The sequence below is a fragment of the Capricornis sumatraensis genome, chromosome 7 (assembly GCF_032405125.1).
Source record: "Capricornis sumatraensis isolate serow.1 chromosome 7, serow.2, whole genome shotgun sequence".
NCBI lineage: Eukaryota > Metazoa > Chordata > Mammalia > Artiodactyla > Bovidae > Capricornis > Capricornis sumatraensis.
In genome coordinates, this window is record NC_091075.1 from 52,362,307 (window position 1) to 52,390,041 (window position 27,735).

At 39.4% G+C, this 27,735-nt stretch overlaps 1 protein-coding gene across 3 annotated transcripts in view; it reads left to right on the forward strand.

Moving 5' to 3' along the window:
• The first annotated feature begins 3,021 nt into the window (after positions 1–3,021).
• PCDH7 (protocadherin 7) overlaps positions 3,022–27,735 on the forward strand; it is a 463,025-nt gene continuing 438,311 nt past the window's right edge. For 2 of the 3 annotated variants that reach the window (XM_068975541.1, XM_068975542.1), the window contains exon 1: positions 3,022–6,195. In XM_068975541.1, coding sequence (XP_068831642.1) covers positions 3,022–6,195 — 3,174 coding nt within the window. Of the gene's footprint in view, positions 6,196–12,287; positions 12,324–27,735 lie in introns of those variants that run through there. The other variant, XM_068975543.1, reaches the window with a different exon arrangement.

Consider the following 27,735-nt stretch of genomic DNA (forward strand, 5'->3'; position numbering starts at 1 on the left):
TTCCTGCTGGCTGCGCCCGCCTAAATAACCGCGCGCTATGTCTGCTCAAAGACTTTATTGGTGTTTGTCTTCCGCCCCACATAGGTATCGTAAAGGCAGAGTACTCATTCTGGCCGTATTTCTCTTTTCTTCTTTTCGCTTTAAATATTCCTTTAAGTGGAGGACCTTTAATGCCTTTAAATTGAGCAAACCGGCTGAGGACTAACCAAAACCTAGTAGCAGCCCCAATTCTTTTTTTTGAGATGGTTAGAATTTCCTCCAAGTATTTCCTACCCACCTCAACCCCCGCTAATCGTGGCTAGGCCCCCTTGTTTAACTGCCGCTGAAATAAATGAAGAGTAAATGTCTATAGTTCGGAAAACGCGACCAGACTTGAAATCCGATAAGGTGAGCTGCGGTGGCAGTGTCTGAAAAACTGGGGAAGCCTCGCGTGGGGAAACACCATCTACGTTCTAGTGGCACAAAGTCAAAAGGAGGAGAGAAAAGGAGCTAGGGACAGTTTGGTACACAAAGTTGACATTAAAGTTTATTTCCCTTTTATCCAGATAGGTGACGCTACACTTTGCCAGTTACTAAAAGCTGCAGATTTCTGCTCAGAAAATAATATCGAGGCTACCAACATGTGTTTATTCCCCAGGCGCGCACACACGGTCTACCCCGTAAGCAAGCACGGCGACAGGAATGCCAAGCATTTAAACAAAGACAGAGCACCCTCCCCCTCCCCAAACCCCAGCCCTCCTAACTCTGCGTTCCCAAAAAAGGATCGCTCTCCCACTCTCTCAGGAGTTCTCAGTTCTCTCTTAACGACTGCAGCCCATCATGGTTTCTCAGAACACCAGCGTAGCTCCCTGGCCACACGCTGGGTCCCCGAAGCCACAGCTGACCAAGCCTTAACCAAGAAGCTAATTCGCGAACCAGAGACAGTGGGTGGGGGGCAGGGATGAAGAACATACTCTGAGAAGGGAAGGAGAAACGTTTGCTGACACATGTTCTGCTCTCTCACACACGCTCTCGGCATTAGCTAGAACGAGAAGGAAATTTACCAGCCCCAGGGAGGGAAAGCAAGTTCCCCCAGAAGGCAGCGGCTGCACTCGCTGGGGAGGGAGAGGGACAAGCTTTGGCTTAAGGGGGACTTGTTAGGATCGCGCACACTTGGAGTGGCCCCCGGAGCTGAAGCTGGGTTTTCCGGAGTGGGGCGGCTGGCTAGTGCTCCCTCCTGTCTCCCTCCCCCTCGGTCCTCCTCCCTCCTTCTCTGAGAGTGTGTAGTTTCCACGGCTCCACTGCTACCGCCGCCGCAGTAGCGTCAGGGACAAGCTTGAGCCGCAAGCAAGGCAGAGAGCTCCCAGCAGCAACCATCAGTTTGGGCAAACTTGCGGGTTTCCGGCTCGCGGCTAGAGAGCTGGAGCTTCCCACTTGCCATTCAGTGTCTTAGAGCCGTGGCAGCCAAAGGGGCGGCGGGAGCGCTAGCACTAGACTCTCCCAGACACCAGAGGGGACGAGACAACTGCGGAATTCACCCGCCGTGCCAGGGCACTTCCGAGGCAACAACCGACTGGCACTTTTTCTCCCCTTGGCAAACTGTGTGTTGTTTTTTTTTTTTTTTTTTTTTAAGCTTCTTGGCAGCTGTCTCTGACTCCACCTCCCCCCACCCCATGCCTTGTGCTTTTCTTCGGAAATCCGGACAGAATTGGGCATCTTTGTTAATTGCCGTTGGGGGAGCCCGGCTGGGGTCTTTCGCCAGGCCAGCGTCGCCTGCCCACCAAGCCTGGTTTGCTCACCTTTGAACTGCAAAGGGATCAAGTTCAGCTCGAGTTGCCTGCTTTGGGACTGGGAAAAAGGAGAGGGAGTGTGAGGGAGAGAGGAGTGGGAGAAGGGGAAAGGGGAAACGGGAGGAGGGAGGAGAGAGGAGGAGGAGAGAGGGAGGGGAGGGATCGAGAGAGAGAGAGAGCGGGGAGAGAGAGAGGCTGCAATCTCCTCCCTGAATCGCGCACAGCGCTGCAGATCCCAGTGCTCTGACATGCGGGCCGAATGCAGGTGAGGAAAGGCACGGACTCTGCGGCTGCGAACACAAACTTGGGCACCGCGCGGTGCGCACGGCTCAGCCTTCACCCCCACGGGCGAACGGCTGCTGCGGTTTCAGGCGGCGGCTTCGAGACTAATGACCTTGCGCAGAGTTGTTAAGAGAAAAGAGAAACCCGAGCTCTCTGGGTGAGACGGGACCGACACTCAGGGCGTCTCTGAAGATGGCTCGGGCTGCTTTTCCGCGCACGGGGGGAACCCGGACGCCGACCGCTGTGTGACTCGAGTCGTGTCCACTGCACGGTGCCCGAAGCGACCTGCCGGGATTTTTCATTCTCGATCTGTTGACTGGCTCCCCCGCTGCCTAATCGGAGTCGGAGTTGAGACTGGCTTGTTGCTGGCCCTAGCACCTCTTGCAGGAAGCGACTCACGTTTGCCTGGGCAGTCGGAGCAGAAGCTGGGTCTGGAGTGAGTGCCTGGAACGTGAACTGGACTCAACTCGAGTAGCAGCAAAGACGAGCGGGGTTGGCAGGCGGGGGAGGCTGCCGGCTCTCTCCCGGCCGCTTCCCGGCTCCACCGCCCGCCTGCCGGAGCGGTTCCAGCCCCATTCGACTGAGCAGTGACGGGAGCCGGGGTTCCTCTGCCGGTTGCGGGTATGACTCTGGGGGGGCGCCGAGCCCGCGGCGCGCAGTGTCCCGTGAACTGTGAGTACTGCGACTGAACGGCGGCTGGCTAGCGGGCGATTAGCACCCATTGCATAAATTATGAAACAATAACTTTCGGAAGAAGCAAGAGGAGGAAAAAATCAAAAAGAAGGATCTATCGCTGGTCCCCCCTGGCCGACTCTGGACGCTGCTCTTGCCCCCTCCCTACGTTCCCTCTTGCTTCTTCCCTTCCCGGAGAGGGGAGAGGACTGGGAGGAGGGCAGGCCACGGGCCCCAGAGGAGGGGGGCGCCAAGGGGCCGTAATTAGAAGGAGCAGTAGCAGCAGCAGCAGGAGAAGATGCTGAGGATGCGGACCATGGGATGGGCGCGCGCCTGGTGTCTGGGCTGCTGTCTCCTCTTGCCGCTTTCGCTCAGCCTAGCGGCCGCCAAGCAACTCCTCCGGTACCGACTGGCCGAGGAGGGCCCAGCAGACGTCCGCATCGGCAACGTCGCCTCGGACTTGGGCATCGTGACCGGCTCCGGTGAGGTGACTTTCAGCCTCGAGTCGGGCTCAGAGTACCTGAAGATCGACAATCTCACCGGCGAGCTGAGTACGAGCGAGAGGCGCATCGACCGCGAGAAACTGCCCCAGTGTCAGATGATCTTCGACGAGAACGAGTGCTTCTTGGACTTCGAGGTGTCGGTGATCGGGCCCTCGCAGAGCTGGGTGGACCTGTTCGAGGGTCGGGTCATCGTGCTCGACATCAACGACAACACGCCCACCTTCCCGTCACCCGTGCTCACGCTCACGGTGGAGGAGAACCGGCCGGTGGGCACTCTCTACCTGCTGCCCACCGCAACCGACCGCGACTTCGGCCGCAATGGCATTGAGCGCTACGAGCTGCTACAGGAGCCCGGGGGCGGCGGCGGCGGCGGCGAGGGCCGGCGCGCCGGGCCTGCCGACAGCGCCCCCTACCCCGGGGGCGGCGGGAACGGCGGGAGCGGCGGCGGCCCCGGGGGCTCCAAGAGGAGGCTGGACGCGCCAGAAGGCGGCGGCGGGACCAGCCCCGGCGGACGCAGCAGCGTGTTCGAACTGCAGGTGGCCGACACCCCGGATGGCGAAAAGCAGCCGCAACTGATCGTGAAGGGGGCGCTGGACCGCGAACAGCGCGACTCCTACGAGCTGACCCTGAGGGTGCGCGACGGTGGCGATCCGCCTCGCTCCTCTCAGGCCATCCTGCGGGTGCTCATCACCGACGTGAACGACAACAGCCCCCGCTTCGAGAAGAGCGTGTATGAGGCTGACCTGGCCGAGAACAGCGCCCCGGGGACCCCCATCCTTCAGCTGCGTGCCGCCGACCTGGACGTGGGGGTCAACGGGCAGATTGAGTACGTGTTCGGGGCTGCTACCGAGTCCGTGCGGCGGCTGCTGCGCCTAGACGAGACGTCCGGCTGGCTCAGTGTCCTGCACCGTATAGACCGCGAGGAAGTGAACCAGCTGCGCTTCACGGTCATGGCCCGAGATCGCGGGCAGCCTCCCAAGACAGACAAAGCCACGGTGGTCCTTAATATCAAGGACGAGAACGACAATGTGCCGTCCATTGAAATCCGCAAGATCGGGCGTATCCCACTCAAGGATGGGGTGGCCAACGTGGCCGAGGACGTTCTGGTGGACACCCCCATCGCCCTGGTGCAGGTGTCTGACCGAGACCAAGGCGAGAATGGAGTGGTCACCTGCACCGTGGTGGGCGACGTGCCTTTCCAGCTCAAGCCGGCCAGTGACACAGAGGGCGACCAGAACAAGAAAAAGTACTTCCTGCACACCTCGGCCCCTTTGGACTATGAGACCACCAGGGAGTTCAACGTGGTCATAGTAGCGGTGGACTCTGGCAGCCCCAGTCTCTCCAGCAACAACTCCCTGATTGTCAAGGTGGGAGACACCAACGACAACCCGCCTGTCTTTGGCCAGTCAGTGGTGGAGGTGTACTTTCCTGAGAACAACATCCCCGGAGAGAGGGTAGCCACGGTGCTGGCTACAGACGCGGACAGTGGGAAAAACGCTGAAATCGCCTACTCGCTGGACTCTTCCGTGATGGGGATCTTTGCCATCGATCCCGATTCTGGGGACATTCTCGTCAATACTGTGCTGGACCGCGAGCAGACTGACAGGTACGAGTTTAAAGTTAACGCCAGAGACAAAGGCATCCCCGTGCTACAGGGCAGCACCACAGTGATTGTTCAGGTGGCTGACAAGAATGACAATGACCCTAAGTTCATGCAGGACGTCTTTACCTTTTATGTGAAAGAAAATTTACAGCCCAACAGCCCCGTGGGAATGGTCACAGTGATGGATGCTGACAAGGGGCGCAATGCAGAGATGAGCCTATACATAGAGGAGAACAGTAACATTTTTTCCATTGAAAATGACACGGGGACTATTTACTCCACGATGTCTTTTGACAGAGAACATCAGACCACATACACTTTCAGAGTCAAAGCTGTGGATGGGGGAGATCCTCCCAGATCTGCAACAGCCACGGTCTCTCTCTTTGTGATGGATGAGAATGACAATGCTCCCACTGTCACCCTTCCCAGAAATATTTCCTACACTTTACTGCCACCTTCAAGTAACGTCAGGACAGTAGTAGCTACAGTGTTGGCAACAGACAGTGATGATGGCATCAATGCAGACCTTAACTACAGCATTGTGGGAGGGAATCCCTTCAAGTTGTTTGAGATTGATTCCACCAGTGGTGTGGTTTCCTTAGTGGGAAAACTCACCCAAAAGCATTATGGCTTGCACAGGTTGGTGGTGCAAGTGAATGACAGTGGGCAGCCTTCCCAGTCTACCACGACTCTGGTGCATGTGTTTGTCAATGAAAGTGTTTCTAATGCAACTGTGATTGACTCTCAAATAGCCAGAAGCTTGCACACCCCACTCACCCAGGATATAGCTGGTGACCCAAGCTATGAAATTAGCAAACAGAGACTCAGTATTGTCATTGGGGTGGTTGCTGGAATTATGACTGTGATTCTAATCATCTTAATTGTAGTGATGGCAAGATATTGCCGGTCCAAAAATAAAAATGGCTATGAAGCCGGCAAAAAAGATCATGAAGACTTTTTTACACCCCAACAGCATGACAAATCTAAAAAACCTAAAAAGGACAAGAAAAACAAAAAATCTAAGCAGCCACTCTACAGCAGCATTGTCACTGTAGAAGCTTCTAAACCAAATGGACAGAGGTATGATAGTGTCAATGAGAAGCTGTCAGACAGCCCAAGCATGGGCCGATACCGATCAGTTAATGGTGGGCCTGGCAGTCCTGACCTGGCCAGGCATTACAAATCTAGTTCCCCCTTGCCTACTGTCCAGCTTCACCCTCAATCACCAACTGCAGGAAAAAAACACCAGGCCGTACAAGATCTACCACCAGCTAATACGTTTGTGGGAGCAGGAGACAACATTTCAATTGGATCAGATCACTGCTCTGAGTACAGCTGTCAAACCAATAACAAATACAGCAAACAGGTAAGATGCATCCCACATATATTTAAATATCTAAGACAGGGCATCTTCTGCAAAGTCATGTCTTCACTCTTAAAGCTGTTAGTTAAATTTTTAATAGCAGGAAATTAATGTTGGTGTAATTCTTATACCACTTATTTAGTAGAAGACATTTACAAAAGGTACACCACTATAGTTTGCACCTTATACCAGAGTGTACTAAGTTACAGAAGAAAACACTGTAAGTGGTATTTTACGCTTCTCTTAGTGTTTGACAATTCTAATTCATGCTACGTTTTTTGTTTCCAGATAAATATGTGTGAACTGTTTGGATGGCTAGTTTTAACCTAAAATTCTTTTCTTTTGTGCTACTAAGTGGATAATTTTATCCAAAGACAAAATTTCTAAAGTTACTACTGCTGTCTATGCAAATTGGACACTAAATAGTTTTAGCTACATTATATATTATGCAGAATTTTACAGATAAGCAGATGCTGATTCATGCAAATGAAGTACCAAGTCTGAGATATTGAAATGCTGACTGACAAAAATGCTGACTTAAAAATATTTAATGATATGTAAATGCCATAAAAAACTACATTTTAATATTTCAGTATCTATACAATTAGGCTTTTATTAGGATATGCAGTTGGCATTTGTAGTATATGTATTTGGTATGAAAAGTTCATAAGCAAAAGTAAATTGCATGAATCATGTATTATTTAAACCAAGTAACAAAAATGTTCATGTTTGATGTAGTGTGTGTGAGAATATTTTGGTATGCATTGTGATATATTGAGACTATAAAGGTTTTATGGAATATTTGACACAGTTTTTTTCTCAGTGAAGTGTGGAAACTGAAAAAAAAGCAAAGTATATTCTGAGGTGAACTTCAGAAAATATATAATTTATTTTTGAAAGTTTTGTTTTGTGTAATGTGTGTGTGAGTGTATAACTCACAAAGTTTACTTTTCTCACCCATCAACATTTGACACACAACAAATTAAAACTGTTTGGAAACGTCTGTATCTAAAGCTGTAGCAACTCTGCTAATAAAACATTACATATTTCTTACCGCCAGAACATTTCAGGAAACATATTTATGTCTGTCAAGCAATATCCAATAAAGAGTGTTCTATTGAATATGTTTTGCATATAGAATGTGTGATCTTAAAATAATTGAGACAATGTAAAAAGTTTATTTTATAGCCTCACTGAAGATGTTATTGATGGGCTCATTAAAGGTATAGAAAAGAGATAAATATTAATTTCTTATTGTTTTCTATAATTTTAAAAATAAGCATTATAAAGAAATGTTTTTGATGAATTCCTTTATTGTAACTATTTGGATAAGGAGAAATAGACAGTATGCTTTTATATCCAGTTACCAAAGCAATCCAAGAAAACACAGGTCTGAACTACATTGAATTAAATGACTTTAAAAAAGATGTCTTTTCAAGTACGTGAGTCTTATTTCCTATAAACTGAAATATGCCAAGTGGAAAGTATGTTTGTTATCGCTTTACCTAGGCTTAGAGGCAGATTTCTATTTTGTTTTTGGTGCTCTTATCTGTTTTATAAACAAGGAAGATTCCAGTTAAAAGTAACAGCACTTTTATAACATTAGTTATAGAACCCACAAATAGAGATTTGTAGAGATTTCTTTAGAAAATGATAATTTGTTAAGAGAAAGCATGTGAAAAGATCGTTATGCAGAATACGTACTTCACTGTCATCTTAAAAGACCTTTGTATCCTGTGGTTGACTAACATTTGCATTCTAAATTATGTAATCTTAAACTTTTGAGTGGACATATCAAGTGGCAGATTTATAGATATTTTATACAACTATCTCCTATGTTCTGTTCTGTCACTTAAGCTTTATTTGACTCATCAAATAGGGTTAGCTCTATATTCTTGAATATTTAAAACAGCCAATATCAAGAGTGTGGTGGCATCCTGTCTAAAAGGCAAAGTGATATGCTTATAAATAAACTAATGTATGGTGTTAGTCTCTTAACTGAACAAGGAAGTCCATATATAAGAAGAGAAAACCTACAAAGCCGTTCAAATAAGCCATGCAGTTTGCCAAAAATAACTTTGGAAAACGTATATGTTCTTAAGCACTTGAAAGATGTATGAAATTTCAACCACAATAAACAGCTGATCTAAAATGAAATAAAGGCAAATGAAATACATTCCCCTTAATGTAATTAGTGATAGTAATTGATATGCTTCATCTACTCAGTATTGCTGTCAGGAGACAAGGGATCCATTTACAAATTTACATTCTGTTTTGACATCTGGCATAATGAGATCTTTTTCGTTCTCATTTTTGTTTGTGCTGTAGATAGATGATTTTCTATATTTATTTTTAAAAGATATTGCCTTTTTAAACATAACCAAAATGTATTTTCTTTGATTAAACCTGAATTTTTTTAATTCAGAGTTTTCTTATAATTTCTCCCCTTTAATGCTGAATTTATGTAAAGAACATCTTGAGAGTTGACATTTTTAAATTTCATATGGTAAGGATTAATTAAAAATAGATTTTATCTGACATAAAGCCTTTATTAACTTATAATTTTCCTGAATTACCTTATTATAGTTCCTTATTTGTGATACAATGAAAATGATGTCTATTCCAGTGTTTTTATCTTCATGAGAATAAGTGTTGCTCCTAAGTTCTGTTAATGGTTAGGCTATAGTGAGTTAAACAGCTTTGTAGAAATGAAAGTTTGTAAAAAATGCCCCCTCCTCTTTTTTGTTTGTTTTCATGGGTTCTAGAGACAGTCAAATCAATCTTCTATAGTTACTTCTGGACAGAATCTGGGAGATAATGTGTTGCAGAGATACTGGAATTATTTCAGAAATCCGCACATTTGATGACGTAGCCCAGGTTTTCATAATTCAGGCCTTTGCAATTCAAACAAGAGCCCTTGTTCTCAACTAAATAATGTGTCTAATTGAGAAAAATGGGGATCGTTGACAGCATTAAGTATCCACCTTTTCATTTCATTCTTCCTTTACTTGGTAAATCTGGCCTTGGTGGTTGTTAAAGTTTTGTGACCTGGAAGTTCAACTGTGCTTTTGATTTGTAAAATGAAAGCAGAAGCATTCTGTTTTCTATTCATTTTACTATGTGTTAAGTATTTTTCAATTGTCTTAAAAATAATATATTTTCAAAAGATTAATAGACAATATAAAACTATAGTCCCTACTTTGCATATTATTTTCAACTCCTGTAGATCTTATCTTTGCCATGATGTTATTTAGATAATGTACTGGCAAGTAAAAATTTCATTTTATTTAGTAAATGGAAGGTAATGTATTTTATTTTTGGCAAGCAGATAGAGGATACAGCTTGAATAAACATTAACTTAAAACCCTACTTGTAGCTGATCCTGAAATACTCAAGAAAAATTCATATTAACTGCAGTGACAGTTTCCTTTGCCTAAAAGAACTGCTGAATGTCGTCAGAATAATGTTCCCTTTAATTGATCAATTTGTGGTCAATATATCCATGATATACTTTGTAAAGATATGGCAGAAATTATTTTTTAATTACTTAGATTTTGGAAGCAAGAAATGACTTGCCATCATCTATTACAGTTCTAAGCACTAAGAAAACTGAGTATCGATTTATTTGTGAATGTATGTTATACCATATGTATTATAGTGGAAATGCATTTGCATGGTGATGCCAACCACAGCTTTCTGCTTTAACTCCATAAGCATTACTTCTACAATATGGTTCTGCTATCTATGACCAAGGAGACTTTGAAGAGGCAGAATGAATCTGCATATGGTGGGATTTCTGTTACATATGGCCAGAAATCATAGACAAGAGGCTAGTGACTGATGAAAGTTAGACAGTGTCTTTAGTCAGGAGCTATCTACCAAACAGTTCTCGACTTTCTGGATGTCTGTGAATCAAGGAAAGGGTCATTCACTGATTTGATCTGCAATGGATATATAGTTTTTTTGAAGTCCAGGTATGACCGTTTGAACCTTATCTCAAACTTCTCCTAAGTCAATTAATGAATTTGACCGAAGACCACAAAATCAATTTAATAATTGTAAGTAAATCATGCAGCTGGACAACTGTAACAAAAACATTCTTTCTTGTTATCTTTTGAGTAAGTACATATCTCATGTGGAAAAGCATACTCCTGTGATAAATACATATCATAACTCCTCTCTGTCTCTCTCTTGCTCTCTCACACACACCCATACAGACACACACACACGTGTTCATGTAAACTAACTATGGTGCTATTAGGCTCTTATTTACTGTGATATTCATACACTGATATGTAGAAAAGACAAACTTTAAACACAAATAAAACTGACATAAAATATATCATAATAAAATGTTTAATGTCAAAATTTCTAGAGATATCACATTTTACAATTAAAAGATATTAACCAAACCAATCTCCTCACTTTGTAGAAGAAACTGAGGCTTAGTTTGAAAGTTAGTTTGACTGAGATCATAAGATTATCAGGGCTATAATGTGGACAGGAGTACAACACATGGAATGCAGAGTCCAGGGTTCTTTTTTTTAATCATTCTACCAGTAGGAAAAAAAATTAAATTTTTGTAACTTTTTCTGTATGTATTTCAATAGTGACAGAAATCTCCTGAGGTTTTCTTATGTAAATATAACTATATATTTGGCTATCAAAATTGATGTTTTGTAACAGTAGTATATAATTCTGCTTTGGGTTCTAGTTTTTATCTGTAAAATTATTGGGGAAATTGTATTCAAATTTTATAGATTTTTAACAAAAATTCATAGTTTCCCCCCCTTATATAAGATAGCAATTGATGACATTCATTAAAATAACTTAACATGGTTTAGAACATATATTCAGCAAGTTAAGAGGATTTTTCATTTTAGCAAAACAATGACAGTAGACATAAGCTCCTATATAGCATTTAGTATACCTTCAATAAAAGTGTATTTGGAATGGAAATGAATAAAGCTTTCCATACGTTGTTTATGAAAAAAACTTTCTATGCGTTCTAATTGGGATGATCTTTTACTTTTTCCATCAGTAGTGATGATTCCTTTGGCTTCTACACTGTTTTTCATTTTGCCAACTTTGCAGATGCACTTTACTTGAATAGTGTCCTTAACACACAACTGTGGACTATTTTTTTCCTCTAATTTTTTAAAGAAAGTGCCATTTTATTATTTTTCAATTGAATTGCTTCGTTGGTAGGCAGTTTACCTATCTAGCTTTTTCTATTCTAAATTTAACCTATTGGTAAAATACAAATTGGTGAATTTATTAATTTCAAAAGTAAAACCCATACTGTTTTTAAAGCTAAATAAAATGTAACGAAACCATTGCTTTATCATAATCACCAATGCTTTCAGATATTTTAACATTCCTTTTCCTAGAAGAGGATGGTAGTACAGGTTATATATAGAAAATTTAGTATGATAATTGTTTAGAGTTTTATGTTTAAACTGTATATAACCAGATTCTAGGCTATAGCAAAGCTCATCATCCATTTATTTACATTTATGACTCTATAGAGATAGAATCTTTGTGCATATATATATACACACACATATATATGTGTGTGTATATATATATATACACATACATAGAGAGTCAGCTTTGCTTTTCTATCTTATTTATTTTAAAAGCCCTTAGAATCTTTTCTAAAGCAGCGACTCTGTTTCAGAACATTACACAGTGCTTTATTTAGCATTAGTGTTGTGGGAGAAATCGCATTCCAAGAAGAATTGAGCTGAAACCACTAAAACTAATCTTAATTATCACTTCTGGTGAATTAATGTTCTAAAGGCAGATAAAGGGTTATTTTCAGGAATTTAGTGATGTTTGTATTGAACTCTAATGCTGTTTATAAACAACAACTTAAAACTATTACAGCTTCTAACTAGGATTCATCCAAGTTGACTTTTTCCCTCCTGAATGTATTTATTATTTACAAACACATAATTTGCAGATAAAAATTCTCTTCTCCAAAACCTCCACCACAACATTCCAATTTTGGGCATAAGCCATTGGGGAAATTTCTTCATAAGAGGTTTTTTTTTTTTTTTTACCTGCATAAATTTTTATTTTCCTTCTTTCAGATGCGTCTACATCCATACATTACTGTGTTTGGCTGAATTCCACTCAAATATGATGCTCCATTATGCACCATACTCTGATGACCTTGCTACTTCGAAACCTGCTGGAGCCTGCCCTTGGCCGTGGGGTGTCAGCCAATCACTGCTTGTTCCATTTGTTGTGCATTTGATTTTCTTTTCTTTTCTCATTTAAGGAAAAATAGTATTGAAATAAATAAACTTATAAAAGAAACAGTATTAATAAAGAAATGTGCTATTAGTGGGTGTCAGTTACCAGGAACTACATTCTCAGAGAGGTAATTAGCAGAATTTAATAATGAAGTCTTTAAAAAAAAAATGTAAAAATGTATTTCAACAATGATTTTAAGACTCTGGCTTTGTATAAACCAAGGAAAATTAAGTCTATGAAGTCTCTGTCTATAATATATTAAATAATGACTATGAATAAAATCCTAAATTACTCAATAGTTTTAAAGTGTTACATAATCAAAGCCTTTTCCAGACCAGGGAGACAGTTCTGTTAAAGTGAAGGATAGAGTCTCTTGCGCATTCTGTATTTCTAAATGCCACTGTGTGTGTTTGTGTGTCCTCCCACAGGTTACATGCAAAGACTTTGAGCAACATTTATAAAAAGTATTTTCTCTATGACAAATTCGAGAGATTTATTTTGTGCTTACCACAGGCACTGCCAGTGGATTGTTTTTTCCCCTAATCTTGAAATATTGACCAAATTATCTGTAGAATTTTCACGACTTTGTTGTTGTTAAATTTCTTAAGAAAATTTAGAAACTTTGAGTTAGATTCACAGAAGTCACCGTGGTCACATTCAGAAGGAAGATGTAGCTACCTATTTTTTTTAGTTTTCATTTATCAGAAGACTATTCTACTTGATGTCAGGTAACATAAGTTCAAGCAACTTCTGAGAATTCAGCATGTTATATATTTTTGAGAAAGCAAGTAGCTGAATTTTAGTTATACAAATTGTAATTTTCTAAGTAAGTCAAGAATTCTCTGTATGTTTCCTCTAACTCTCTGTATATTTGTGTCTCTGTTTGTTATGTTGTATGTGTTTGTGTGCCTAAAATAAGTGTTCCATATATAAACTTTGATAATTTTGTAATATATTTATCATACCATCTTCCCTATTAAAGTTTTCCCCAAGTTTTGAGTTACTGACCAAGAATTCCAGATTCTTGAGAATTTTTTGGTGAATTATTGTCAATATAAAACCCTTATAAGAAAAAAAATATATATTGGGACAACATAAATATACAGAGTGATAGGAAATGCTCACTAACACTTGTAAATCACTAAAGCTTGTATTTCAAGTTGTTTATTTTATTAGCTGTTTATTTAATTTTGCAAAAAGGACATTTTCAGAAATATCACTGAGACTATAGTGAAATTCTTCAATAAAACCTAATTATCATTAATCTCTCTTTTCGTTTTGAGCACAGGACCAGTCAGTGTAAGAAACTGGTAAAAAACAAAAACTTCTTACCACTTTTGGCTTCTTGGAAATATGTTTTCTCATCCTAAAGTAGTAAACTTCCTTAGACGTATACTTAAACAAAAATCTGTACTGAATCACATCAACTCAAAGACAAGTTACAGACAGAAAAAAAAAAGCAAACAGAAAAAAATGTCCAGAATTTTGGAATAAACTAATGTGTAGCCATATGGAGGGGATGTTTATGAATACCGTCACAAAGAACATTCTAAGGCACAATTTTGCAAACGGGTATATAAATCAGTTTGTGAATTTCTACTACAACCTGAAAGATGCAAAATAAAGCAGAAAAAATTCAAGTAGGCCATTCATACAGTGAGGCTAAATATTTTCTTGTGCAATCCTTATTTCAGTTGTGTTTGTATGCCTCCATTACTCCCTGCTGTTGGTTGCTATGTAAAAAATTTGTCTTATTGTGGAAGTAGCCCAAAAGGAATGAGAACCACCCCTTTAGATTGTTCCAAATGGGGAACAATGGCTATTTACTGTTATGATTAGAAAACATAACAAATCAAAACAAAAAAGTACTAACAATCCCAAGGATTTTAGCGTGCTTAAAAGCTGAATCAGAATAACCAACAGCAGCAAGCTATGAGATGTCTATTATCATCCCTCTGGTGTTCGCTTGTTTGTTTGTTTGTTTTCCCATCTTTGAACATTTTGCCGTTGGTTCCTGTCCCTGCACAAACTTCCCCTCTGCCCTAACTAACCCCCTGCTCCCGAATATTCTCCACCTCAGATCTCTTGACCATTCTCCTTTTCAGTTACTGGAATTTACCTTTTAGGGGGGTGCCTATGGACAAATCGAAATAGACTCAGAGCAATCCACCACCTTATATCTTTTAGCATTTGAACATTTTATTTTAAACAACAATGCAATACTTCATTCTCCATTATAAAAACTGAAGAGGAATATGAGGATGTTAGAGACTGATTTAAGTAAAGTTTATTTACTTTAACACATCCAATATCAGCTGATACTGAGTATGCAAAGAAAAATAAAAGTCTTTGTTTTCATGGAATTGATGTATTATAAAGAAGATCAAAGAGCAGAAAAATGATAGATTGTGTTTGCCTTATGCTTCTAAAGTTTCAAATCATTGAATTCATGTTTGCTCCTCAGAGCAATCTTTGAGGAAAAGCACCATTATTATTCTGAGGTAAGGAAACTGGAGTAACGAACAGCTTTTTCAGGACCCTGATGGAACTAGCAAGAACTTTATCAAGTCTTAGAAGAAATAGCCAGTCAGAATTCAAAAGTACTGAAAGCATTTGGTGGAAGTGGTGAAATCTGTGCTTTTGAATATGGTATATTTTTAGACTTACCTGACTAAACTCTTCCCAAAAGAATTAGAACAAACCCAGTTTTTCAAACTTTTTCTAGTCACAACCTACACTTTATACTATCAGAAAAAGTGTTGTGGGTATAATTTGAAGATCTAATCAATTACCCTATTTTGTAAACAACAGCCCCATGTGAGATTAAAAACAGACAAACTTCAAGAATTAGGTAAGCAACCAAGATTATCATTTATTTTTGAGGGTATCTCTAGAAAAACTACCAATATCCTCCAGAAGTAATTAATTCCACAGTTTGAAATGTCTCTGGGAATAATTTCTATCTGTAATTTTGAAAAACACTTATCTTGATTGTGTATAACTTTTGTAATCCATTTATTTTTATAGAGAATAGGTTGATTTGCTTTATCTTTTATACACTATGCAAGGCTTTGTAATTAAAATGATGGCTAAAACAAAACTCTTTAGTGCAAAAATAATATACTACTACTTAAGGCAAGGGATAGGTGAAGCTCAGAGAGACTGCCCCCAAGTTTGTCTTGTTCATCAAGATATTCCCAGTGCCTGCTAGAGTGTGCAGCATACAGGAGATACCCCTAAATATTTGTGAAACAAACAACGATCAAAGGGCCTGGGCTTTAGTGCTAAGTAGCCTGAAAATCCATCCACATCAGATCACTGAACTGTGGTATGACCTCTTTTATTTCAAACTCTGAGAACATCCTAGTTGTTATTTTCTTTCCCTGCTGGGTGATGTCTCCAGGATAAAGGACTACCTGCCCGGTTGGCTAGAGTCCCTGCCTTCTCTGCAGGATGTGTGTCTCTTATTTCTGTACCAAATGAGCAATTCTCTGATTCCCCCTCCTGGCTTCTTCTTAGTGGTGTTATAAACACCAAACCCTTCAAAAAGATTAAACTAAAGCAAATGTGGGAGGGAGGCACTGGTCACACGGTAGACTTCTGGTATATTTTGAGGGGCTGTGAAGAGGTGTGTGGACATATGGGTTTTCAGGATTTTTTGGGAGATCCTCATCTGTGAGGAAATATGGATACATGCACGCCCATACACATGCATGGGTCTCTGTATTCGTCAATTTATATATCCCTGCAAGTATTCATTCATTGTGCCAACCTATGCTCACTGATAATGCATTATTTTTTTCCATTTTCATTCTGACTCTCCCTGGGGAGCAGTTGTTTTTAAAGAGAGTCTAGTATAACTGTAAAGAGAAACGTTTACTTGATGTACTCAGGAAAGAAGTCTAGGAGAGGGGATATGTCCTTCCTGTGGACTGATGGGCAGTGAAGCTGAGAAATGCCTTACAACTCAAAAGCACTCCTTAGAAGTCCCCTGAGATTCTAAGAAGTGCCTCTTTTAAATTGCAAATAACCTCTGAAGGAGTTGATTCTGTCTTGGCACACCTGGGTGTAAATTGCTCTAAGCAGATAATGAGGTCAGCACCTCCCAAAGATCAATAGTTCTTAAGAAATGGGGATTTTGATGAAGACCCTGAGGAAGGGTGAACAGCCTTCCCTAGTTTAGAAGACTGAGAAATCTTTTAAGGCACCGTGTGTCTTGGACTCCAGCTGGGAGTCAGGAGGTAAGGTAAGATGATAGCAGCAAAGGGTATTCAGTCCTGATAAAAGCGAATATTTGTGTCCTTGATTTTGTGACCAGAGGGATGACACTAGATGTCTAGGCTTTATATGACTGTAAGACTGGTGTTAAAAAGTAGTCAATGTTTACTTTCTCCCATTTCTACTAGTTGTTTTGTTTAGTTTTGGTTTTCAGCCTGCAGTATCAGTGCTCTCTATTTTCATTCATTTTCTACCCTTGTACGTTCGTGAGAAAAAGAGGAACAAAGAAAGAGAAAAGAAGGGGGGAAAATGCAACCACTGCATGGCCATACACTCATCTTCTCCCTATTATTATTAGACTACTGTAATCAAAATACTTGCCATTTTATTGCCGTGTAGCTGTTTCTTATCCTAGTTTAATTAAATTCTCAGAAATTGAGTGCTATTAGGTCTTTTCTGCAGAGAAGGCAATGACACCCCACTCCAGTACTCTTGCCTGGAAAATCCCATGGATGGAGGAGCCGTAGGCTGCAGTCCATGGGATCGCAGAGAGTCAGACATGACTGCGTGACTTCACTTTCACTTTTCACTTTCATGCATTGGAGAAGGAAATGGCAACCCACTCCAGTGTTCTTGCCTGGAGAATCCCAGGAACGGGGGAGCCTGATGGGCTACAGTCCTTGGGGTCACAAGGAGTTGGACACAACTGAGCAACTGACACTTTGACTTTCACTTCAGGTCTTTACTAAGGGCTTCTCAGGTGGCTCGGTGACAGAGAATGAGCCAGCCAAACAGGAGACACAGGTTTGATCCCTCGGGAAGATCCCCTGGAGAAGGAAATGGCAACCCATTCCAGAATTTTGTCTGGAGAATCCCATGGACAGAGGAGGAGTCTGGGGGGCTACAGTCCATGGGGTTACAAAGAGTCAGACAGGACTTAGAAACTGAACAACAGTAACAAAGGTCTTTCCTACAGATATCCCAGAAACCTGAATTTTTAACACTTCCCACTTCTCAATTCTGACTGCAGAGGGTAGGTCAGGCTACAAAAGACTTGAAGTTTAGAGCCCCTGAAATTCCTAACTTCTGCTTACTGGTTTGGTTTTTGACAGCCTCTGACAAAATAGAAAACTGAAACCTGATAAGGTGATAGGAAAATCTGCCTTTTGCCCTGACTGTGTCACTGACTGGCCAGTGTGCCCTTGTATAAATCCTTTCAAGTCCTGAAGCCTCTCAAACTCATCTTCTGTCATTTTACATAATAACCCTTGCTCTGATTATATGACAGGGTTTATGAGGGTTGCATAAACTGTTTGGGACATATAAAACACTACTGTAACTTGAGATAGTATTTCTCCATATCTATGAATTTCTCTAAGCCCTACTTAAAGTGCATTTGCACTTTTGGAATATTTCACTATCTGTAATATTATATGAAAAGTTGTTTGTTTTTTTTTAATTTCAGTTTCTTGGTGCTTTTTGCTTGTTTTGTCATAATCACTTATTTGAAGCCTCTGATGTTCTCTTATCCTGGTTGATTTCTTTGAAGTAATGTTGATCAAGGTGCAACTAGGGTGTGTACCTAGCCATAGACCAGGAGACACTGGGTTTTGTCCAAAGTCATTGCAGGGCCTATGACATCTAAATGGGAAAGGGAAAAGAAATAGTTTATTGCTGCAAAGCAAGTAGTTTAAGAAAGACTCACAATAGCTTGTATCCATTTTGATACTTTTAAAATAAATTTACTACTTCTTAACAGTCCTTTGCTCTTCCATTCTGTACTTCCTGGAAGTTTTTCTTCCATTCCTCATGTCCAGTCTCTCACATTGAATGATCATTTATTGAGCTTTAGTTCTGTGTCAGTCACTCTGCAAAGGTGTCTATACCACATTATAACACTGACTTCTCCTAACAGCTCCAGGAGACAGGTTCCATTATTTGCACCTTGTGACATATGTAACTGGGGAGAAGAAAACAGAACCTCATAGGTCCCATCCTCTCTATATAAAGCAGGTGCATTCAGCTACTTGCAGTCAACTCTCCTCCAAAATAATTCTCTCTCCAAACCTGAGAGTTATCATTAGCACAGTAGTCCTGATAGATTTTACTTTATGTGCGTCTGTATTTTAGGCTTTTGTGTGCATTTTGTTCTAGTCCACGATACCTGCTGTGTATCCACAGCAGTCTTACAAGACAGAGTCTGTGTTAGTCCACAAGGTCTGCCATAACAAAACACCATAGACTATGTGCCTTAAACCACGGTAATTTGTTTTTTCACAGTTCCAGAGGCTAGAAGTCCCAGATCAAGTTGCCAGCAGATTCACAGAAAGAGAGCTCTAGTGTTCCTTTCTCTTCTTCTAAGGAAACCAGTTCTATCAGATTAGGACCTTAACCCTTCTGATATCATTTAACCATAAATTAGCCTCACAAAGATTCTAATTTTGGTCAGGTCTTTAACATGTGAATTTCGGGGGCACACAATTCACTCCAAAACAGAATGTATTCTTAAGGGCCGTGCACTCATCTTGTCCTGCCAGAACACCAGAATGTATTCTTGACTGGAGCAGAACACGTTGGACTGGACCATTGTTTCTTCGTGAGCTCGTCATTCACCACATACAGTCTGTACTTTCACAGTAAAGAAGTTAAAATAACCTTCCATTTAAAAGCTTTACATTTTACAAGAACCTTTTTTTCCTATCAATTTCCGAAAGCAGCCCTATAGATATGTTCTTGGCATTGATGAAAAATTACTATAGCTTTTGTGAAAAGATATGAACGTGTAATGGGTATGCATGTGCATAAAATTTGAAGTTCATTTTTTAGCGCATTATATCTAACTTTTTATGCACATCATTGAATGCTTTTTGCAGTTTTCAGTTTTACAGGGATTTGTGATATTAAATGGGGCTTTCCTGGTGACTCAGATAGTGATATTAAATACCATCTTAGTTATTTTAATTTTGCCAACTGATATAAGTTCATGCAGGTTTAGTAATTATGTAAAATTAATATTTGTATAAAATTGTCCAAAAATTGTTCCACAAATGTAACAGAATTTTTTTAATGATGATGTTATATTTGATAATATTGATGTTATAAATATTACAAATGTAACATAACTTATAATATTTATAAATTCTGTTACATTTAATTCTGTTACATATAAATATTATAAGTATTACAAGCATTTATAAATGTTATAAATTCTGTTACATATAAAATGATGTTATAAATATTACAAATGTAGCAGAATTTTTTAAAATGATGTTATATTTGATAATATTGATGTTATAAATGATAATATTTAGTCCAAAACATCTAGTATATTATTAGCTTTAAAGTTCAAATAAAAAATAATAGGAGTTAAGGGGTGGAGGGGGTCAGTTGAAACAGTAATACTGTAAGCTTAATAATCCTTTACAAGGACAGTCTCAGTGGATTTTCATGCATAGTGGCATAATTGATCTGACAAAGATCCAGTGAGTCTGATTCCCCCTAGCATTTGGAAATTGCCAAACATGTAACCGAGGCTCATCCCACACTCTGAGTGACTCTTCACAAACTATTATTATGTATGCGTGCAACACTGTACATCAATACAAATCCATGGACACATCAAGTTTTTTTTTTTTTTCCCCTCACTTTGCCTTTTCATTTTCTTAATAAAATTAAAAATTCATGTGATAAAATACATAATGAGTAGCCTGGGAACTATATATCCATTGGGCTGTAGGAAATGGTGATATTTTAGGTATAACACAGGATAAACCCATAAACGTCAGAAAAAGAAAGCTCTTTTCTGTCCTTTAGTCAGAATTTCTAGGCAATGGAGCATAACAGCTTAATAGATCTTTCCTAAGAAGTACAAACTTTCTGAGCTAACTTTACATTTGACCCCCAATATTAAAAATAGCAAGTTAAACAGTTGTTTCATTCAGGGAAATGGCAATAAGTGTAGCCTAAATCTGAATTTATTTTAATCATGTCTAAATCTGCTTTTCGTTGAACACGAGGACCAGTTTTATATTCAGAGATGGCATTTCTATAGGGCATTAGGGACAAAAGATGGTAATGCTTATTTTTTCCAAACTAGTGCAAATGCTATTAGGTCAGGAGTATTAAAATTTACTTCATTACAAAGAAGTCTTACTTTTTTTTAAAGTATTTTACCTTTCGTAAGAAACTACTTGTCTATGTATGTATGTATGTATGTGTATGTATGATATGTATATGCATGAATATGTGCATGCTAAGTCACTTCAGTCATGTCCTGCTCTTTGTGACCCCATGGACTGCAGCCTGCCCAGCTTCTCTGTCCATGGGATTCTCCTGGCAAGAATACTGGAGTGGGTTGCCCTGCCCTCCTCCAGGGCATCTTCCCCACCCAGGGATCGAACCTATGTCTCTTATATCTACTTGCATTGTCAGACAGGTTCTTTACCCCTAGTGCCACCTGGGAAACCCATGTATATGCATATATACATATAAATATATTCTATACATAGAAAAGTAATACAGTTAACATTGCAGAGAGAAAATACTTATCTTATGCCAATTAGGTGATTATATGCAGGTACTATTTTAGCCACTGGAGAAACGGCACTAATAAACATAGACAAACATCCCTTCCCCCACGGAGATTCAATTACAGTGGGAAAATAAAAAAAATAATAGCTAAACTTATTCAACATGCTGTGTTCTACACACTGGTCAACATATTTTACATATATTATCTCATTAAATAGGTACAACAGCCCTACAAAGAACACCTGTAATTGTCTTCATTCTGTAGATGAGGAAAGTTATACACAGAGGAAGCTGAGTAACTTGCTCACCATCCCACAATTTGCAAAGCGTCTGAGCTGAGATTCAAGTGCAGGCAGTCTGGCTGTAGAGGCCACACTGTCCACTGCTGTGCATATGCCAAGTACAGGGAACACATCTATTTTATAGCCAGCTAGTTCTGTGAGAATGAAATTGAATCCACCGACTTCTCTTAAAGGCTTCAATAATATTTTAGCCTTCCTATTTCAATATCTTTTACTATGTTCTTGAAATTGGGTCACTCAGTCCAATTTTTTTTCATAGTACTACCTTAAACCTTAAAGTGCAAATCAACAAATGGGAAGATAGATATTAGACTAGTCCATTTCCCACTTTCTCTCTACCCATTCTGTTCTTTGAGGAACACCTCATAAATATATTTTCCCTTTTTTGTTATTTTGCTTTAATGTTCCTCATTTCATTAAATATTCATACATAGTCTGTTCTGTAAGTTATTAATACAGCTAGGAAAAAACAAATTTATTAATTTTTGTAAATTGCCATTTGATTAGGATGGAAATGCCTTTATATGAGAATAAAATTTTATTTAGAAAGAATTAAAAACCTACTTTGTGTTTGTTATTGTTGTTTAGACCCTTAGTCATCTCTGCCTCTTTTTGATCCCCATTGGCTGTAGCCTGCCAGGCTCCTCTGTACATGGGGTTTTTCAGGCAAGAATACTGGAGTGGATTGCCATTTCCTTCTCCAAGGAATCTTCCTGATCCAGGGATGGAACAAGTCTCCTGCTTGGCTGTCAGATTCTTTACCCCTGAGCCATCAGGGGAAGCCTTTTCTTTAAACTAGTGCTGATTATTAAGCATTCGATTAAAATATGACCTATGTCATTTTCAGTTTTTTTCTCTTAAAACATTTTATCAGTCTATTTCCTTATTTAAACTTCGTATATGTTTCTTTATGAGACACATTTTTTCTTTTTTCTTTTAAATTTATTTTTTAATTGAAGAATAATTTCTTTACAAAATTGGAGACATTTTTAATCACCTAAAATTCAGAGGGGTATCATTGAAGCCCATCTGAAATTGCTTCTTTATGACAATAATGATATACTCATTTCTGCTATGACAGTGTCTTCCTAATTGCTTATTCAACAGGTAGATGTCTCAAAATATATTTCTTTGTAATATAACTCTGGATTCAGCTCTATGTCTCTATACACTTGTGATCTGGATTGATCTTAGTATACATTTTATAAGATTTAAAGTTTTTAAGTTTCAGAATTAATGAATCAAATTTTTGAGGCTGTTATTTTCATACTCCATCTAATAATTCGTAGAATTTTGTTTGTTTAACATTAAGTATTACAAGTATTTCTGTCCTTGCTGTTATTTCCTACTAATAAGAAGAAAATATGATTAACTGGTAAAGAACCCAATTAATAATCCCAGCCAGACCTCACATGAATTCTTACAAAGCCCAGCAGATCACTTCTTTACCATGTAGTTAAAAGTTGAACTCCCACTTGGAAACAACTTATTTAAAGCCAAAGAACTCTGGAAATTAATCAGTGTTAGTCATAGGCCTGGGCTTCCCTGGTAGCTCAGCTGGTAAAGAATTCACCTGCAATGCAGAAGACTTTGGTTCAATCCCTGGGTTGTGAAGATTCTCAGGAAGAGGCATGCAACCCACTCCAGTATTCTTGCCTGGAGAATTCCCATGGACAGAGAAGCATGGCAGGACAGAGGAGTCCATGGGGTCAAAAAGATTCAGACACAACTGAGCAACTAAGCATAGCGCAGCGCAGTCATTGGCCTTATAAGTGTGAACATCATACATACATTTTAACATTAGTGTATTGTAAGAGTATAAGCAAAGTAGAGGATGGAACAGTTTGGTTTGAGTTGGAAAGATCATTCAAATTTAGTGTATGAAGATGGATAATTAGTGATGAATCTGTAAACTTCAATGTAGATATTGGTGCACTTTCAGAAAAAGGAAAAGAGAAGAAAAGACAAAGAATGCCATGTGTTCGGCATAACCAAATTGTAAGGACCTGATGAAATCCACAATTCAGTCTGTATTGTATGTAGTTGTCAATCTAGCAAAATGTTTCCTGGATACACCTTGTAGTTTGTGTCTTATATTTTAATCCACTTAGGGAAGGGAATTGTTTTCACTCCCCAGAAATAATAGTATGAATACCTACATTTGACAATAAGAAAGTAATAAAAATGCATGCTTATGTGTTCTTGAGAATTTATCTCTATTATTTTTGAACTTTTTGATTGTTCTTTTGTGAAACAAGAACAATTTTTTTTCAGAGCAGGGCAGAAACTCCTAATGGCAAGTAATTTACAATTGTGTAACTGCTCTGTTTCACCCAAGAAGTGCTTCAGTGAAGAGTTTACTGTACTATATGCTTATGCTTTCAAATATCTATCATATTGTTTACTCATCATTAAATAATGTGAACCTTGAGGGACTTAAAGTGCTTGATATCCCCACTATGTCACATTATGGTTAATGGGATAGCGTATGCCTATTGTGAAGGAAGGACAGACATGGCTTGTGAATATAAAATCAATCCATACACAGTATTTCTGTAATCTTTGTATGTCTGTATACATTTTTCTACATCAGAAATGCTCAGTTCTACATTTCAGGCTACAGAGGTGCCAGGCGAAGAAAATGAGAGTGATTTGCATGAAGCCTAAACAAAGGAAATCCAGCCACGCTTCTAGCCTTTAATTAACTGTGTCATACACTCTTGTGCAACTTATCTCATGTTCAGAGATGACCTGCATGCTGCTCTTTTGATCTCTAGCATCAGTAAGGACTAAAAGAGAACTGCCACTTGAGCTGTGAATTTTGTTTTGATATTTAATAGTATCAGAAAGAAATTATTCATCACAATCTATTTCATATAAAAAGATGTTGAAATGCAGACAGATGCTCACATCTAAAAGCATGATGTGCTTTCCCATATAATATGCCTCTGCATTAGTGAGTACAATCCTTCCTGAGAGGCAGATGCAGCTTTTATAAGGTTTATTTTGGTCTTGATCTCTAAAGTTGAACAGATCATTTGGTTTTTCTTTATCTCATTTTCCCAAGGTATTCAAAACTCCATGGGAAATAAGAAACTGTAAAAATCAAACAGTGAAACATTGGATATTGATGAATGTCATTTCTATGATAGTAAACAAGCTATCTTCAAGGAGGAAGGAAGGAGATTAGGCAAAAATGAAGTAATGATGCCAAAGCTGAAGCTAAATATTTTCCTATAAGAGTCAGTTTTAAAAAATAAAGAATTACTTGTTACCAAAAATAGGTGCTGTCATTTTATTCCTAGCACGCATCTGTGGAGGAGAATTGAAGATGTATTCTTTTGTCACTTGGAGTAAAAACAGAAATGTCTTATTGAAGAAAGGTGCAAAAAAATATGGTTCAGAACCAAAGAGGAAAGTCTCAATTTACAAAAAAAAAAAAAAAACAAAAAGCAGGATTTTGTTCAGAGGTCCCAAATATGTTTGGCTTCTTTCTTTCTTTTTTTTTTTTTTTTATCATTTAAGCTGGTTTCTTGCTAGGCCTTTTTACTGAATAATTGAAAAAGAAGAAAAAAAAAAAAAGATGGGGGAGGAACTTTTCAGCAAAGGCAAAAGATAGTAAAAAATTAAAGAACTAAGGGAATACAGTTAGGAAGTTGTATATTTCTGTACTTTTATGATTACCTACATTCCCCCTCCCCAAACATAAAGTTGAAAACGTCTGAAAAAATTATCAAGCCCCGAGCAAAGTGTTGGAGAATAAAACATAAAATCCTATGCACCTTCTACTTCCCATGTTCATGCTTATTTCTACACTGTCTCTGTCTCTCTCATACACACACACACACACACACACACACACACACACACACACACACACACACGTCCATACTCCCTCAAACTCAAATGACATTAAGTTTTAAGACAGTCATACATTTATCTTTGCAACCCCCCACCCAAACAAATCAGTTTAGGGAGCACTGAAATTTGGGGGCATGCTGGCATTTTTGAAAGCTGCTTTCAGAAATATGATCATTAATCCTCTCAGTAGATTTCAAGTTGTGGAGGAAGATTGCTGGAATAATGGCTTCAGCAAAGTGGACATTCTACATTTGGCAGTCTTCTGCAGGACATCAGACTGTAGGCAATCTGTGTTTCTCAGCCCTACAGCATCCTCTGCAGCAGAGACAGTTTGTGATAGTCTGAGGTGCTGCTCTTTTTCTTCCCCTGTGGCTTTCTGTAAGCTTTTACACTTGCTCTAGCTTCATTTTTCCCACCAAGCAGGCTGAGTTTTCTCACTGTCTCAGAGGAAGTCAGATGTCAGTAGGTACCAAGCAGCCAAGTGATAAGAATATTTTAAACACCAAAAGTTTTTGAAGTTTTCAGGATCCCAGCTGCATTGAGAAAGCTATGAAGGACTATCAAATTTGGGGTTTTCTCTTTTAACAGCAAGTTTCCAATATTACTCGATCACATAACTAAAAAATAGTATAAGAATAAAGGTAGATCTCGGAGTTTGCCTAAGATGTGTCTCCATCAACCTAATTGAGGAGGGATGTTAAGTAAGATTGCCAGAAGTTACCTGTCCAAATGAGCGTTGTTTATTCATCTACCTAACCCCCAATTATTGATGTCTCATGGTAGTAGGCGTATAAAACAGGAGGTTACAGTCTCATGAAAGACAGTCTTGTAAAGATATCATTTTAATATAGTATAGTAATGGCTATCATGGGAGTTATAGGTATTTTGGGAAGGACTTAACTGATTCTTAGGAAGGTTGGACTAGTTAATGACTTCACATAAGTTATAATACGGCTTTAATTTCTTTCTTCTGCATCAATCTTGCATTGTTGTACATAGGCATTAACTGTTCTCATGAGAGCTGGATTGGAAACTCATCCTCCTTTACATTTCAACAGGTGTTTGCTATTTATGCATTTCTAATGGATTTTTCCTTTGTGTTAAAATTAGAACCAGCTCATGAGCAATTCAGTTAGCCTCATCACTTTGTTATTATCTGTCACGTTGACCAAAAGCTAAACTTGCTCACTGTAACTGTTTGGTCTGAATTCTTATATCAAACTACCTTTAAGTGGAAACTATTGCACTCATCGAAGAGACTGAAAAAAAAAAGACACATGCTGAAAAGTGATTTCCAAGAGAGGAGTCCTATATGCTTTTAATCAACATTACTGGAATGTTTACACCCTCTTGAGGCAACTTCTTTGAAAATTAGAACAATTCATCTGAATCATAAATTGTGTTTTTCTAAAAACAGCCGTGTAATCTTGTATCTTCATACCTTGTATATATTTATACCTTGATTATCAAAAGCATTATAGCCTGGGAGATCTTAAGAAAAACCTTAATGATTTTTTTTTCTTAAATTTCTAATTACTTTAGATGCTTTTCATTTCTTCTAGTGTTCTCTTTTTTAGCCGAGCACCTTTCCTGTGTTCTATTAACACTACTACTTGTTATCAACTGGCTTCCAGACAATCCTACTTAAGTGACTGGTTGATGAGAGCTTTCAAAATATCACCTCTCCAAGTTATATTTCTATTCATGGAGGATTTTGGAAGAACAAAAAGCCCTGATGTGAAGCTTTCTAACAAAGGGATTTATATAAGGCATTATCCAGAATACAGAGGAAAACATTTGGAGATAAAACTATCCTGATTGATCTTTCTCCTCTCATACTTGGTCCCTTGATCTCTTAAAGGGGTCACTTCACAATAGATCTTTAGTTTTTTGTCCAGGTGGCAGAAAGGAATAAGATATTCCTTATTTAGTGCCAATGCCACTCAGGGTCTAATTTCTTAGTTATATATATATATATATATATATATATATGTAGTGGTTTTAGTTGCTAAGTCAGGTCCAACTCTTTGTGACTCCATGGCCTGTAGCCCACAAGGCTCCTCTGTCCATTGAATTCTCCAGGCAAGAATACTGGATTGAGTTGCCATTTCCTTCTCCAGAGGATCTTCCTGACCCAGGAATCGAACCCAGGTCTCTTGCATTACAGGCAGTTGATTTACTGACTGAGCAATGAGGGAAGACATATATGTATGTATATATATGTATGTATACATAGGAGACACGGGTTTGATCCCTGGGTACAGAAGATCCCCTGAAGAAGGAAATGGCAACCCATTCCAGTGCTCTTGCCTGGGAAATCTGCTGGACAGAGGAGCCTGGCAGGCTACAGACCAAAAGGTTGCAAAGAATT